Genomic DNA, 11766 nt, shown 5'->3' with positions numbered 1-11766 from the left:
TATTTTATTTTTTTTAATTCCAAACATGCCATTTCCTCAGCTAATGCAATTTTGAGCAATAGTAGAACTCCCAGGCATGAGAGTGACCTTTTCTTTATATATTATGTTGTTTTGTATGAATAAAAGTGTTACTTAATAAATAATTTAAATTCTTGTTAGGGTGGTCTATAAGAATAAGCCTTGAGCCCTGTCTGATCAGTCTGTGTGTGCTTTTATGAGCAAAGGACTTAGGAAGCATCCACATGTAGGCCATCTGTCATATATATATATATATATATATATATATATATATATATATATATATATATATATATATATATATATATATATATATATATATATATATATATATATATATATATATATATATATATATATATAGTAGGCTTTGGGACCTACGTGGCTCTTAAAACAACTCTGATAAGAAGCTGGAACTTAATCACTGCTGTATTGTTTTCTTTATAAACAATGGAGCCATAGTTGAGCAGACAGATAATTTAAGTCGATGAATCTGAATAAAAGTGGCTGTTATCTGCCAAACATAACTAGTGTATGCAGCCATTATATACACACATTCCAAAATGTGAGAAACTGTGATATATTTGGATGTTAAAGTGCACATGTAGTGGTTATATAATTATCACAAACAATAATATCATGGGTCTAAAATTCTGGTGTGTGGGTCTCCAAGGGATGGTATTTATTATTCTGATGGAAAGAAGCAGATTTATGACAACATAACCCTGTGTTCTTTCCCAGAATCTTCTTTTAAATAAACAATTTTAATGCACATGTTCATTTTATTTTAATTTTATTTTGTGTGTTGCTGGAGTCTGTGGATTTGCTATTTAACTATTAGCCGTCTTTATTTTCTAAATGGAATGTGATCCAAAAATAACAGCAAATTAGGACGCGCATTGTGTAGTGTGGGGACTTGAGTGCACAAAATACTGAGTAAGAAAACTGATGGTAATGGTCAGGTCATATGAGATTTGTTAGATGAAAGTTATGTACCTAAATAGTTGTAGTTTAAAACAAGATAAAATGAATAAGATACATTGGTTTCAAATAACATTCCTCCAATACATGACTAGAAAGTAAAGCATGAACGAACCGTATATTGACATCTAGCCAGTCGTATGTAAAATAAACATTAATTTCTGAAACTGGAATGACGCAAGCAAAAGATGAAATGTGCTTTATTTTATTAAAACACAAGTACAACATATTAACAAACATAACATTGCCAGGTTAGATATCAGTATGCAGGATACGCGTGTGTGTGTGCGTGTGTGTGTGTGTGTGTGTGTGTGTGTGTGGCAACTGCGTGTTACAGGAGCACAGGAACTCATTTTCATTCACTTTATTTTTTGATGCATACTCACTTCAAACATTTCACATCATCACTGGGTCAGAGTAAGTAACAGATTCTGGTCAGAAACATCTAAAAGGTGTGCTTATCTGGCCAAGAGGTAGTGTCAGTGGGGGTCCTGCATGGACCATCAGCTGAAAGAGTTTGTTCTGCAGCAGAGAGCCAACACAACAAAGTTATTATATTTGGTTGATAGTTGTTTGCAGCTATCACAAGGTCAAGAATAAAGGCGACACGTTTAAATATGTCTTTCTCCATTATAAAATCACTAGACATGAGTGTGGTCTATAATTATAATAAATAATACAGTCATATTAGAATATAAACTACAGTATTACTCAGCAACATCCCAGTGCAGTTTCATCTAAAGCCCAATAGAGGGCACTTCATTACCACAAATGGTCACCATTACAAAATGAGGAGATGACCCATTGAATCTTGCAGTAGAAATATAATAGTATAGTATGTCATTAAAGTGTACCGGCACTGTATCTTGATGAGAAATGTGTTTGTCCTCAGATTGTATTATGCCATTTATTTGACAAGCTTTTTGCTTGTTCGCTTGTTTTTGCTTGGAGGTGGATTTGATTTAGTTATTTAATACGAATTAAACCAAGAAGAGTGAGATCAAGCAAATACAGTGTTAGAAGAAGAAGAAGAAGAAGAAGAAGAAGAAGAAGAAGAAGAAGAAGAAGAAGAAGAAGAAGAAGAAGAAGAAGAAGAAGAAGAAGAAGAAGAAGAAGAAGAAGAAGAAGAAGAAGAAGAAGAAGAAGAAGAAGAAGAAGAAGAAGAAGAAGAAGAGGTGGTGGTGGTGGTGGTGGAGAGCAGACCCACGAAGAAGAATTCGAAGCGTTCATCATCAGTACGCGACAAACATGGCCGCCTGTGGGCTACTTCGTTCCCTGTCTTCCAACTTTTTCACAGTTTTGCCTTCACTATCCCGCTCGGCAACACTTTCCCCGTTGCGGCTGGCATCTCAACCTTACTTTGGAAGAACACTAGCCACTTCTTGTCGATTAACAGCAGGTATTCCCCCGTGGGTGTGTTTTATTGTAGCGTGTTAGCTAACATGTTCGTTTGCTAGAGGGTAACATTAGCTAAAGAAAAGGACACGTAAGCTGACGACGCTGCTGCACGTCTGTATATGTTTATTCTAGTTGTCATACATTACAAAATACTCCACACCGTTGTGGTCTGAGTCTGTTGTGTTCTCTTGCAGCACTTAAATTCACAGACAAGCACGAATGGATCCGAGTAGAAGACGACGGGATTGGGACTGTTGGCATCAGCAAATTTGCGCAAGTAAGTTCCATCGTGCGTGTCCACATGCACGCACGCACACACACACACACACACACACACGTGTAAGCTACTTGCACGAGCACACAACAAAGTAAATACTTTTGCTACAGTCGTTGACCTTGCTTTCTGACCCTTGCAGGAGGCTCTGGGAGATGTAGTTTACTGTGGACTACCAGATGTGGGAACACAGCTTGCTCAGCAAGGTATGAAGTGGAGGGCAGTGTGGTTTAGGCGAACAGTGTACATATGTAAAATACTGCTATGCCGGAATAAAACCCGATGGCATGCATCATATTTAATGGCGTGGAGGAGAACATTCTAACTGTTGACACTGTTTTCAAAACTAATATACCATCAATTTGAGACTTTTGTGATTACCCAAGTATTGTTTTAAACTTGAAATGTTGTTTTTGTTCCCACAGTTTGATGGCTACAATATAATGATGTAGTATTTTTTTGTCTGACTAGTGGGCAAAACAAATGATTCCTCTACAATCTTAATCAACATGCTAATTAATTATCTTGTCAGTATCACCACACTTTTTACTTAATTAGAGAACGGAAAGATTGCTACACTTTCTTTCAATGCAAAGGCTTGAAAACAAAATTATCTGGGCATGTTTCTATGGTCAGTATTTCAGAACTATTGTAGTTTATCTCAGTTAAAAAATGTCATCTCGATAAGTTTGGGTTAGCTTTCCTGTTTCATAACTCGAAATAAGTCTTTAAAAACATTTTTAGTTTGTAGTTTTCACAACACAACCGGCCTTACAAAGCAAAGATGTATAAATAGTAATGGTGTAAATTAATTTTACATTTTAAAGCGAGAGCTACATAATGTTTCCTTCAGAGGCACTTGCTTAACTATTTTCTGTCCATTACTTAAAATGGTTTTGGTAGTAAAATCAATATAGCTTGTTTAAATGTTTTTTGGGCAAATGCATGAATTATCACCATGCCACAAAACATAAAGCAGTGTAGCTTGCTGTCATTCAGACCTAACAGACTACTGGGGAAAAAGTAGTTCATGTCAACATAACTTTGCAATATTTGCCTTTTTGTCTTCTGTGTAGTTGCTACTCTGAAATTTTGAAATGAGCTAACTTGAATATATATGCACTTGTTTCTAACCTCTACTGTCACAGATGAGTTTGGAGCTTTGGAAAGTGTGAAGGCTGCCAGTGAGCTTTATTCCCCTTTAACTGGAGAAGTTGTAGAGGTTAATGCACTACTGGCAGACAATCCTGGTCTGGTGAACAAATCCTGCTACAAAGATGGTAAGCACACGCATATCAACACGTCGTCAAGTCTATCTAGTGTACTTTCAGGATGAGGTTTGACTAATTAGCAACACTCTAAAGTCCTAATGTCTTTTGTTAATTTTTTTTAATTGACACTAGTCTTTGTTTACTTTCTAAAATTCTTACTGCAGATTGGTGTACATCATGTTAATTGAGTTTGTTGAGTCGGTTCACTGAGAAGTTTCATACACAACTTGAAGTGGCTTTGATTGGGGAAAAAATAATAATACATATACTGATGATTTACTGTTTTCAATATGACCAAGTATCCTGATTCACAGTAATTGGTTGTGAGGTTTAAGGAAACCATTCTAACTTTCTTATTTTTCGGACAGTCGATGGCAGTAATGCAACATAATAGCAGGCACACTGTGAGATAAACAAGATGAAGCCTGTTTTTAATCTTTTTTATGTCTATACTGTAATGCGCAAAGAAAGTCAATGAAAAAGACAATAGCAGTGCTAAAAAAAATATTTGACTTGTACTAAACATGCTTATGTATGCAACAATGGGCCTAAAATCACAGCGTAACCTGATTTTTAAACTATTCAATATAGGTTGGCTGATAAAGATGACCATCGGCAACCCTTCAGAGCTTGATGCTCTAATGGATGAACCAGCTTATGAGAGATACATTCGCTCCATTGAGGATTAACCTAACAGTTCTTAATAAGTGCTTCATTCTCCTTTTCAAACACCACTGGCAGGAAGATCCACAAGTTGTGCCTGTCTGCTACAACGCTATGCTTAGCATCCACTAGTGGAGCTCATGAGCGCCATAATGCTGACCTGCCAGTGGTGTAAAGCTGTGAACATTAGGAATCCTTTATCTGCTGTTAAAGACTGACTTTAGGGGAAAAGATTTACTGTGAAATCTGCACTGACTAAACATCCAGTGTTGAGTTTTTGCCTCAAATGGAGGAGATGGGACTCGGTCAATAGAGCAGTTCACATACATTTCATTCAAAGGAAAACTTGAATCTCTGTTGTAGGACATTGTTAGACTTTTAAAGGCACTTTGGTCTTCATGGTATTGATGATAATGTTGGTCGACACTGCATGTATGACAGCTAAATTGTAGACATGAAACCTTTTTAAATTTAGAAAAATAAAAAAATCCTGAGACATTGTTTTCTTTGTCATTTTTTATTAAATCCCAAAGATTAGACTTTATATTATAAAAGTAGTTTTCATATAAATGACTGCTTGTTGTGTCATGTAAGTGACTACACAGTATCTTTGACATTACACAGGCACCTGCACCCTGTCAGATCACAGAATATAAATTGTATTTAATATTTCGCATTACTTAAAAGTTTGAGTAAACCCACCTCTAATAGTCACACACTTATTTCCAACCAAAAAATATTGCCCAATAATATGCTTTATCCCCTACTTATGCTTTAACGATACAATGTATCAAAAATGTTTCAATTAAGCATTCTGCAAACTTTGTCAACACATGTTACTCACTCTATCCACAGGCCAGTGTAGAATTTGTTCTTTCCTCATCTTTGCACTTAAAGACTATTGTTCTGTAACATTTGTACATTGATCTCTGGGTCACTTGGCTGAAGAGACCGCCCCATCAGGCACAGAAAACTTGTCCTTGGATGTTGGAGTTCGTCTCGCCCTGCCCCGAGGCGCTGGAGGCAGAGGGAGTCCTTCGATTCTGCGATAATTGCTCTCCAGCCTTTCCTTTCTCTGAACTCCCTCGTACATCACACTGGCAGTAAAGTCTCTTTCATTAAAAAAGGCAATGGTCTCATCCCTCTTGCGACTCACATATCCTTTTAGAACAGCATTGTAGGGATTTGAGGCGGCATCTGCATCTGGATCTTCCAGCTGGTGTTTGAATTCCATGCGGGTGATAACCGGTAACAGGAAGTGCTTCCCTTCTCTTACCACATCTCCATCCTTGTGCGATAAGCCCAGAGCCTGAGAGACAAGTCGTGGGGGCAGAGGCACCAAGTCGCAGCCTGATCGCTTGTCCACGTACTGTCCAAACTCTTTTCGCACCAGAGCTACATCTTGCAGGGAATGACTCCTCCGCTCCTCCAGGTCTGTAACTATTCGCTCGGCATATGTCTGGCCAAAGACCAAACCTATGAAGTGAGGATAGCATAGATTTGTATGTTAAGGTGTAGAGCTGTAACCAGTAAGTAGCATGATTCAAAACTACTTCTTTTTAGTATGAGCACAATTATTTCCTCACCTGTTCGTCGAAGCATAGACGCGGGACATTTCCAGGGTTTGTGAATAAGGTCATCAGGCAGATCTGCAAGTTCCGGACACCATTTCCTAACATAGCTGCCGTAGGGGTCACATGTCATTGCTGCATCAACAGGGTGCATAACGAAGTTCCAGTGATCCAGACCACACATGCCCCCATTCTGCCACATCATAGCATCTATGGCAACATCAGCATCCACGAGGGTGTCCTAAACACATGTAAATGTTGGACACAGTAAGTAGTATTTACACTGTGTTGTTGCTTTGTGATATCTATGTGAGTGCCTTTTATACATGGACGTCTCACCTGGAACCAGCGATAACCTTCTTGCCAGGGCAGATAGAGATATGCTATCAGAAAAGACGCCACCACATGTCTCATGTAGTTGTTCATCCAGCCGGTCAACCACAGCTGCCGCATCGCTGCATCCACCAGAGGGTAGCCTGTTCGCCCTCGCTGCCAGGCCTTCAGGTGGTCACGATTACGGCTCCACCGCAGAGCCTGCAAATACCAGTGGAGAAATAATGATTTGTCAGAAAAATATTTCATATAGGTGTTTTATAGTGATGAAGAAAGTAAAACATAGTTTAACTTGTGCACATTTATGAGTAACACTTATAGTGTATGTCAACATGTGTGTAGGCAATTTCTACCTTGTATGGAGGTCTGAGGGATTCCCATGGGAGGTCAGGAAACAGTGTCAGCTGCCAGTAAGCCAAATCTCTCCACGCCAGTTTGCGTTGGAACTTTGGGGGTCGACAGCGTGCCCCTTTGGCATCCCACAATAGCCAGCGTGGGCTGAGCTGGCCAAAATGAAGGTAGGGAGACAGACAGCTGGTATTTGGGGCATCTGCCCTGCCGGACTCTTTTTCATATCTATACACACCTAGGATGCATGGAAGAATCAAATGATACTGTAAGATCAATATCAAACACGTATGTTTACAAAGTGCACACAAGATGTCTCACCATCATCCAGAAAGGCCTCCAGCCGGGCATACGCTCCTTCCTCACTGAAATCCCAAGATTTACGGATGTTAGCTGCCCAGTCAATCTAAATGCCAAAATGAACAAAGAACATATTGAGGACTTCATGATTGAATATAATCTTAATTTTGAGCATATTTTTTTAAGCATTTCTGCTCCATTGGCTAGTGATGGCTTGAAGAGAGACAAGAAAGTTAGGGGAGAGAAAGAATGGACGACATGCAGCCATTCATGACAATCATAATTATACACTGGGCAACAACTCGGCCCTACAAAACTTACTGACCGTTGTGCCGTCCTTCCTGCGGGGCATGCGTGCAAGGCCTAGCGTGTCCAAAGAAACACCCTGAGGCCAGTGAGCAGGTGTGGGGAGGGATACAGGAGTGTCCAGGGGGGGCCTTAATGCAGACCCTGGGTTCTGGCTACAGCAGTTCATGAAGTGAGATACTGAACCTATTCCTAAATCAGGACAAGAAAAAACAGGCGTCCCCCATCAAATGAACCTCTTTCCAATCGGCTTGTATTGGTATGCATATTTTAAGCTTTGATATTCACTACAAATATTTAAGCAAACACCAAATAAATGCTGTTATGACTAACCTCTGAGTCCAACACCCTCCGTGCTGACAGAGTAAGGGTCTCTGAGACAGTACGAGTGGAACATCCTGCAATCAACACCTTCTTTCTGAAGGACTGACACCACCACATCATCCCTGTCCTTCAGCCAAGGCTCATAGAGGGAGTTAGCCAAGATAGTTCTTGCCCCGGTCTCCTTCACTAACTCTTGAAGGGTATGCAAAGAAGAACTGTTTGCCTCGAAAAACACAAGATGGCTGCCAATGCGCTCCAGAGATGAAGAAAAACAAGACAAGGCTTGATGAAGCCAGTATTTACCTGTTGGAAAAGAAAAGGTGTGATTGCGCAAGAGTCAGGAGACTTGCCTATGAATAAGCTTTAGTTCTATATGAGTTATATTGCGAGCACAGCCACCGCAAGGAGCAGTGATGCATTGTGCTTTGACAAAGATTGGCAATACTGTGTTCTCTGTGAACCTACAAGCTCCCCCCATAGCCACTGTGATCCCAGGTCCCTCCTCCTCCTCAGGGCTCCAGATGAAGACAGGGATGACCGGTGCACCAACCTCCAACGAGCCAGTGAGAGCAGGGTTGTCCCCAAGTCGCAGGTCCCTCCTGAACCACAGCAGAACCGGTGGCAGAGCTGACGGAGAACAGGGCAAACCAACAACCTGCTGGCCGGCGCCTTTACGCCGCTGTCGCCTGTTCTTTGAGCGTTTTGGTTTCTCTGATGGATTCATGTCTCCCTTGTCCATCATTTTGTCACTTTCTTCCACCGTGTCTTTCTTGAAAATTGAGCTGGACAATCTGGAGACACACATGGTCTGACTTGTTCCTGGTATCTCCTTTTCATATTTGTCGCTTTTCTGAAGCTCAGTTTCCTGGTTTGTCTGTGGTGGGTTCGTCTTGACCCAGGGTTCAGTCTGTGGTGAGTTGTGTTTTTTTCTCCTGCCAACTGCATCTGCTAGCTGCATCTGGCTGCTTCCCTGTGGTTGAGATATAGAGGTCAGGTTATTCGGTCTACCTCCAGGTTGCTGAAGACGGGACTCTTGGCTCGGGGTCGACAGCTGGTGATCTTTCATTTCCATTAGAGAGAGCGCCAGTGCAAGTTCCAGTTCATCATCTTCACTCTACAGTTGAATTAGGACAAACCCATTATTATACTTAATGATAAAACAACTGCATATTGTCATTGGGGTGGAAAAGACAAAGTGTATGTATAATATTTACAACATCTAAAAATAATAAGAAGCTTAACCAGAGCAAGTTGTAGTTCAAACCTTTCATTATTAGTTAGTTTCTTTCAGGAGCTTGGCACAAAATAATTCCCACTACATGCTGTACTATGTAGGTTGTGTAAGTGAAAAATAACCATATATTACATTGATTGTTTGATTAAATACTTAATGCTCTTAGTAATACTGTGACTAATGCTGTTTATATTTCGAGTATTACTACTACTGTTGCTACTACTACAACTATTACTACTACTTCTTTGAATACTATTAATACCTCTACTGCTAATACGTCAGCTGCTGAAACTACTGGTGTTACACATTTTCTTAGTTATTTTTACTACTATGTAGCCTCACTGAGCCAACTCAAAATCGCTTTGTCTCTTCAGAGCAAGTGGACACGCATAGGCTGGAGGAGACAAGTAGACATAGGAAGGAAGAGTGTGGTCCCTGAGCCAAGAGGCAACAATTCATGTCAGGCTTGGTTGACGAAATATGCTCAAATACCAATAAAAGAGTGGTTTGCTCACGTCAGCCATGCCAGTCCACACACAACTTATGTGGCTTATTTCCAATATGTCTGCGTCTCGTAATTGTAAAGAATTGAAGTGCAGTTCAAATGGGTAAGTAGCTAAGGCGCAACAGACCAGTGTTACACACACACACACACACACACACACACACACACACACACACACACACACACACACACACACACGTTATTGATTGGCATAAAGTGTTAGCTTTGAACGCTTTCCTTACAACCTTATTATAACGTTGTTGCATTGGTGTACTGTAGGCCTATGTAAACAGACACTGACCGTAGTGAAATATTCCTCGTAGATGGAGGTGAGGGTGGAGTGCAGGGGGCCGTTCGCGGTGGTCAGAGGCCGGATGAGGGTCAGGAACTGTGAGCGGGTCTCCTGGGGCCCCAGAGCGGACACGCACGTCGCGAAAAACCCCTCCGGGTCCTCTCGACCTATCAACACTTCCCGTAACGAGTTCCTCACTAAGGCATTACCGTCTTCGCCAGCAGCCGCTAAAGGAGGAGGCATCTTCAAATGTAAGGTAACGGTCAATTGCAGCAGTAAAACTGCAGTGAATACTCATCTACTGCATAGTTTAAACACATATGTAGCACGCAATGCGCCCCACGTCCTGGACCTACTCCTCAGTGCCGGTTATCGAACAGCTGATGTTGAGTTACACAAGCCATGTGTCATGTGTAAGTGTTTTGTAACACGCAGAGTTAAAGATGTGTAATGGATTAATATAACCTGTAGGGGGTGTGCCAGTCTAATACATAAGAGTTGTGTGGGGATGGTAGTGAAACCCATAGGTTTTTTTTTTCATTGCGTCTGAGTAACATTTGGGATTCCCTGTTTATATTTCATTAATTTGATATTAGGCTAAGGGGATGAATGTATGACAAATGCGTCGGGAATTTCTGTTTTCGTCTGAGGTTTCTTTTTCTCTTCCTCCCTGTTTCATCTTCAGTGCCATCATGATTACACTGAAATGGTAATCCACGTTTCAACTAAAATGTGTCATGACAAGGACTCACACAAGCTACATCCAATCAAATAGAGATCTTTTGGTCAATTTTAATTGATGTGAAGATGAAGGGGGGGTCATTTTCCTTAAGATAATCATTCTATATTTTTTGCATAGCCTTCATCTTGACAGGAATATGGGCCTTTTCAAGTTCACCCTGTGATGTGAGACTGATAAACAAAGACAGGAGACAGCGTACCAAGCAGTGCATTTTTAATCATGCTCTATAGTCAAGCTGTAAAGGGGTTTCTAAGTAATTGATTTCTTTAATGAGACCATTCATACGCTTTTGAATGTACACAGCAGGAAACAATAATATGTAGCAATTGTGAACAAAACTCTAAAATGCTTTGTATAGTTGATCAGCTCCAGTTATAATACTGTCGTACTAAAATTAATCAACGCGGTATTTTGTTCATGTTTTTAAGTATTGATCCAAAATATGACTTGGGGTTTCATGTACAAGCCAAGGACATGAAGTCTCCATTATTTAAGCTTTTATCTGAGAAAAAGTCAGAGTGTATGAAGGGAAGATGTGTTGAGAGCTATGGTATGTGGCGAGAGCAAGACAGAAAGAGAGGGAGAGAGAGAATCAATAGTGTTTAGACAGAGAAGTGGAGTCTAAGTGTGTGATCAATAGAGAGCAGAGAGGAGAGATTAGCTGCTTTTCTCTCTCAAACTAACACTGACAAATTGGTGAATTGGTGTATCGGCCCTTGGGCTAAACGGATTGACCTGCTGTTTCCATGTTCTACCGTGTACTGTCAATAAAGATCTGTGTTCATTGTGGCTCTCAATGACGAGAGTGAATGAAGCACCGGAAAAGAGAAAGGAAGGAAGGGAAATGGCGAAGTCTGAAGAGAGAATCACAAAGTACAGCTCAGGTGCCCAAATGGCCTCGATTCTCACAAAATGTCCTCACCTTTGTCTCATTAACACACATGTGCACTCACATGTGCAGCGTCGTGCACACTGTTATAAAACCATAATAACGTCTCCAGGAAAATTAATGGAAAGACAGATTAAAAACTAAGTGAGGAGAAACGGGCCACTGGTGTAGCTATTTGCAACTCATAAATCATTCTGACACACCCACGCGCATGTAGACGCATGCATACACACACACACACACACACACACACACACACACACACACATACACACACACACACGTACTGTAATTAACCACAGGCTATTTACTCTCTC

At 40.6% G+C, this 11766-nt stretch overlaps 3 protein-coding genes across 6 annotated transcripts in view; 2 read left to right on the top strand and 1 right to left on the bottom strand.

The window, feature by feature from the left end:
* The first annotated feature begins 2208 nt into the window (after positions 1–2208).
* On the top strand, positions 2209–5106 carry gcsha (glycine cleavage system protein H (aminomethyl carrier), a). Its single transcript, XM_068603131.1, has 5 exons — positions 2209–2398; positions 2592–2674; positions 2814–2877; positions 3820–3951; positions 4534–5106. Exons 1-5 carry the CDS (start codon positions 2248–2250, stop codon positions 4629–4631), a joined length of 528 nt encoding a protein of 175 aa, XP_068459232.1. The 5' UTR covers positions 2209–2247; the 3' UTR covers positions 4632–5106.
* Positions 5107–5175: 69 nt separating this feature from the next.
* On the bottom strand, positions 5176–10204 carry si:ch1073-390k14.1 (deoxyribodipyrimidine photo-lyase). Of its 2 annotated transcripts, none has more exons than XM_068602327.1 (9): positions 9828–10204; positions 8253–8901; positions 7797–8090; positions 7483–7655; positions 7179–7263; positions 6863–7095; positions 6516–6710; positions 6192–6417; positions 5176–6081 (listed from the first exon to the last, which is right to left on the bottom strand). In XM_068602327.1, the coding sequence occupies exons 1-9, from the start codon at positions 10059–10061 to the stop codon at positions 5540–5542; spliced, it is 2631 nt and encodes an 876-aa protein (XP_068458428.1). In that variant the 5' UTR covers positions 10062–10204; the 3' UTR covers positions 5176–5539. The 2 variants fall into 2 exon arrangements, with proteins under 2 accessions (XP_068458428.1, XP_068458429.1); XM_068602328.1 differs by having other exon boundaries at positions 8796–8901.
* The window catches only part of gtf3c6 (general transcription factor IIIC, polypeptide 6, alpha), a 33862-nt gene continuing 31971 nt past the window's right edge, over positions 9876–11766 (top strand). The window contains exon 1 of one of the 3 annotated variants that reach the window (XM_068602330.1): positions 9876–10069. In XM_068602330.1, the coding sequence (XP_068458431.1) occupies positions 10068–10069 (2 nt within the window). In that variant the 5' untranslated portion in view covers positions 9876–10067. The remainder of the gene's footprint in view (positions 10070–11766) is intronic. The other 2 variants (XM_068602329.1, XM_068602331.1) reach the window with 2 other exon arrangements.

Source organism: Clinocottus analis, unplaced genomic scaffold, assembly GCF_023055335.1.
Source record: "Clinocottus analis isolate CAN_PGR_092001 unplaced genomic scaffold, fCliAna1.0.p SCAF_6, whole genome shotgun sequence".
Taxonomy (NCBI): domain Eukaryota; kingdom Metazoa; phylum Chordata; class Actinopteri; order Perciformes; family Cottidae; genus Clinocottus; species Clinocottus analis.
This window is presented reverse-complemented; position numbering and strand designations above follow the sequence as displayed.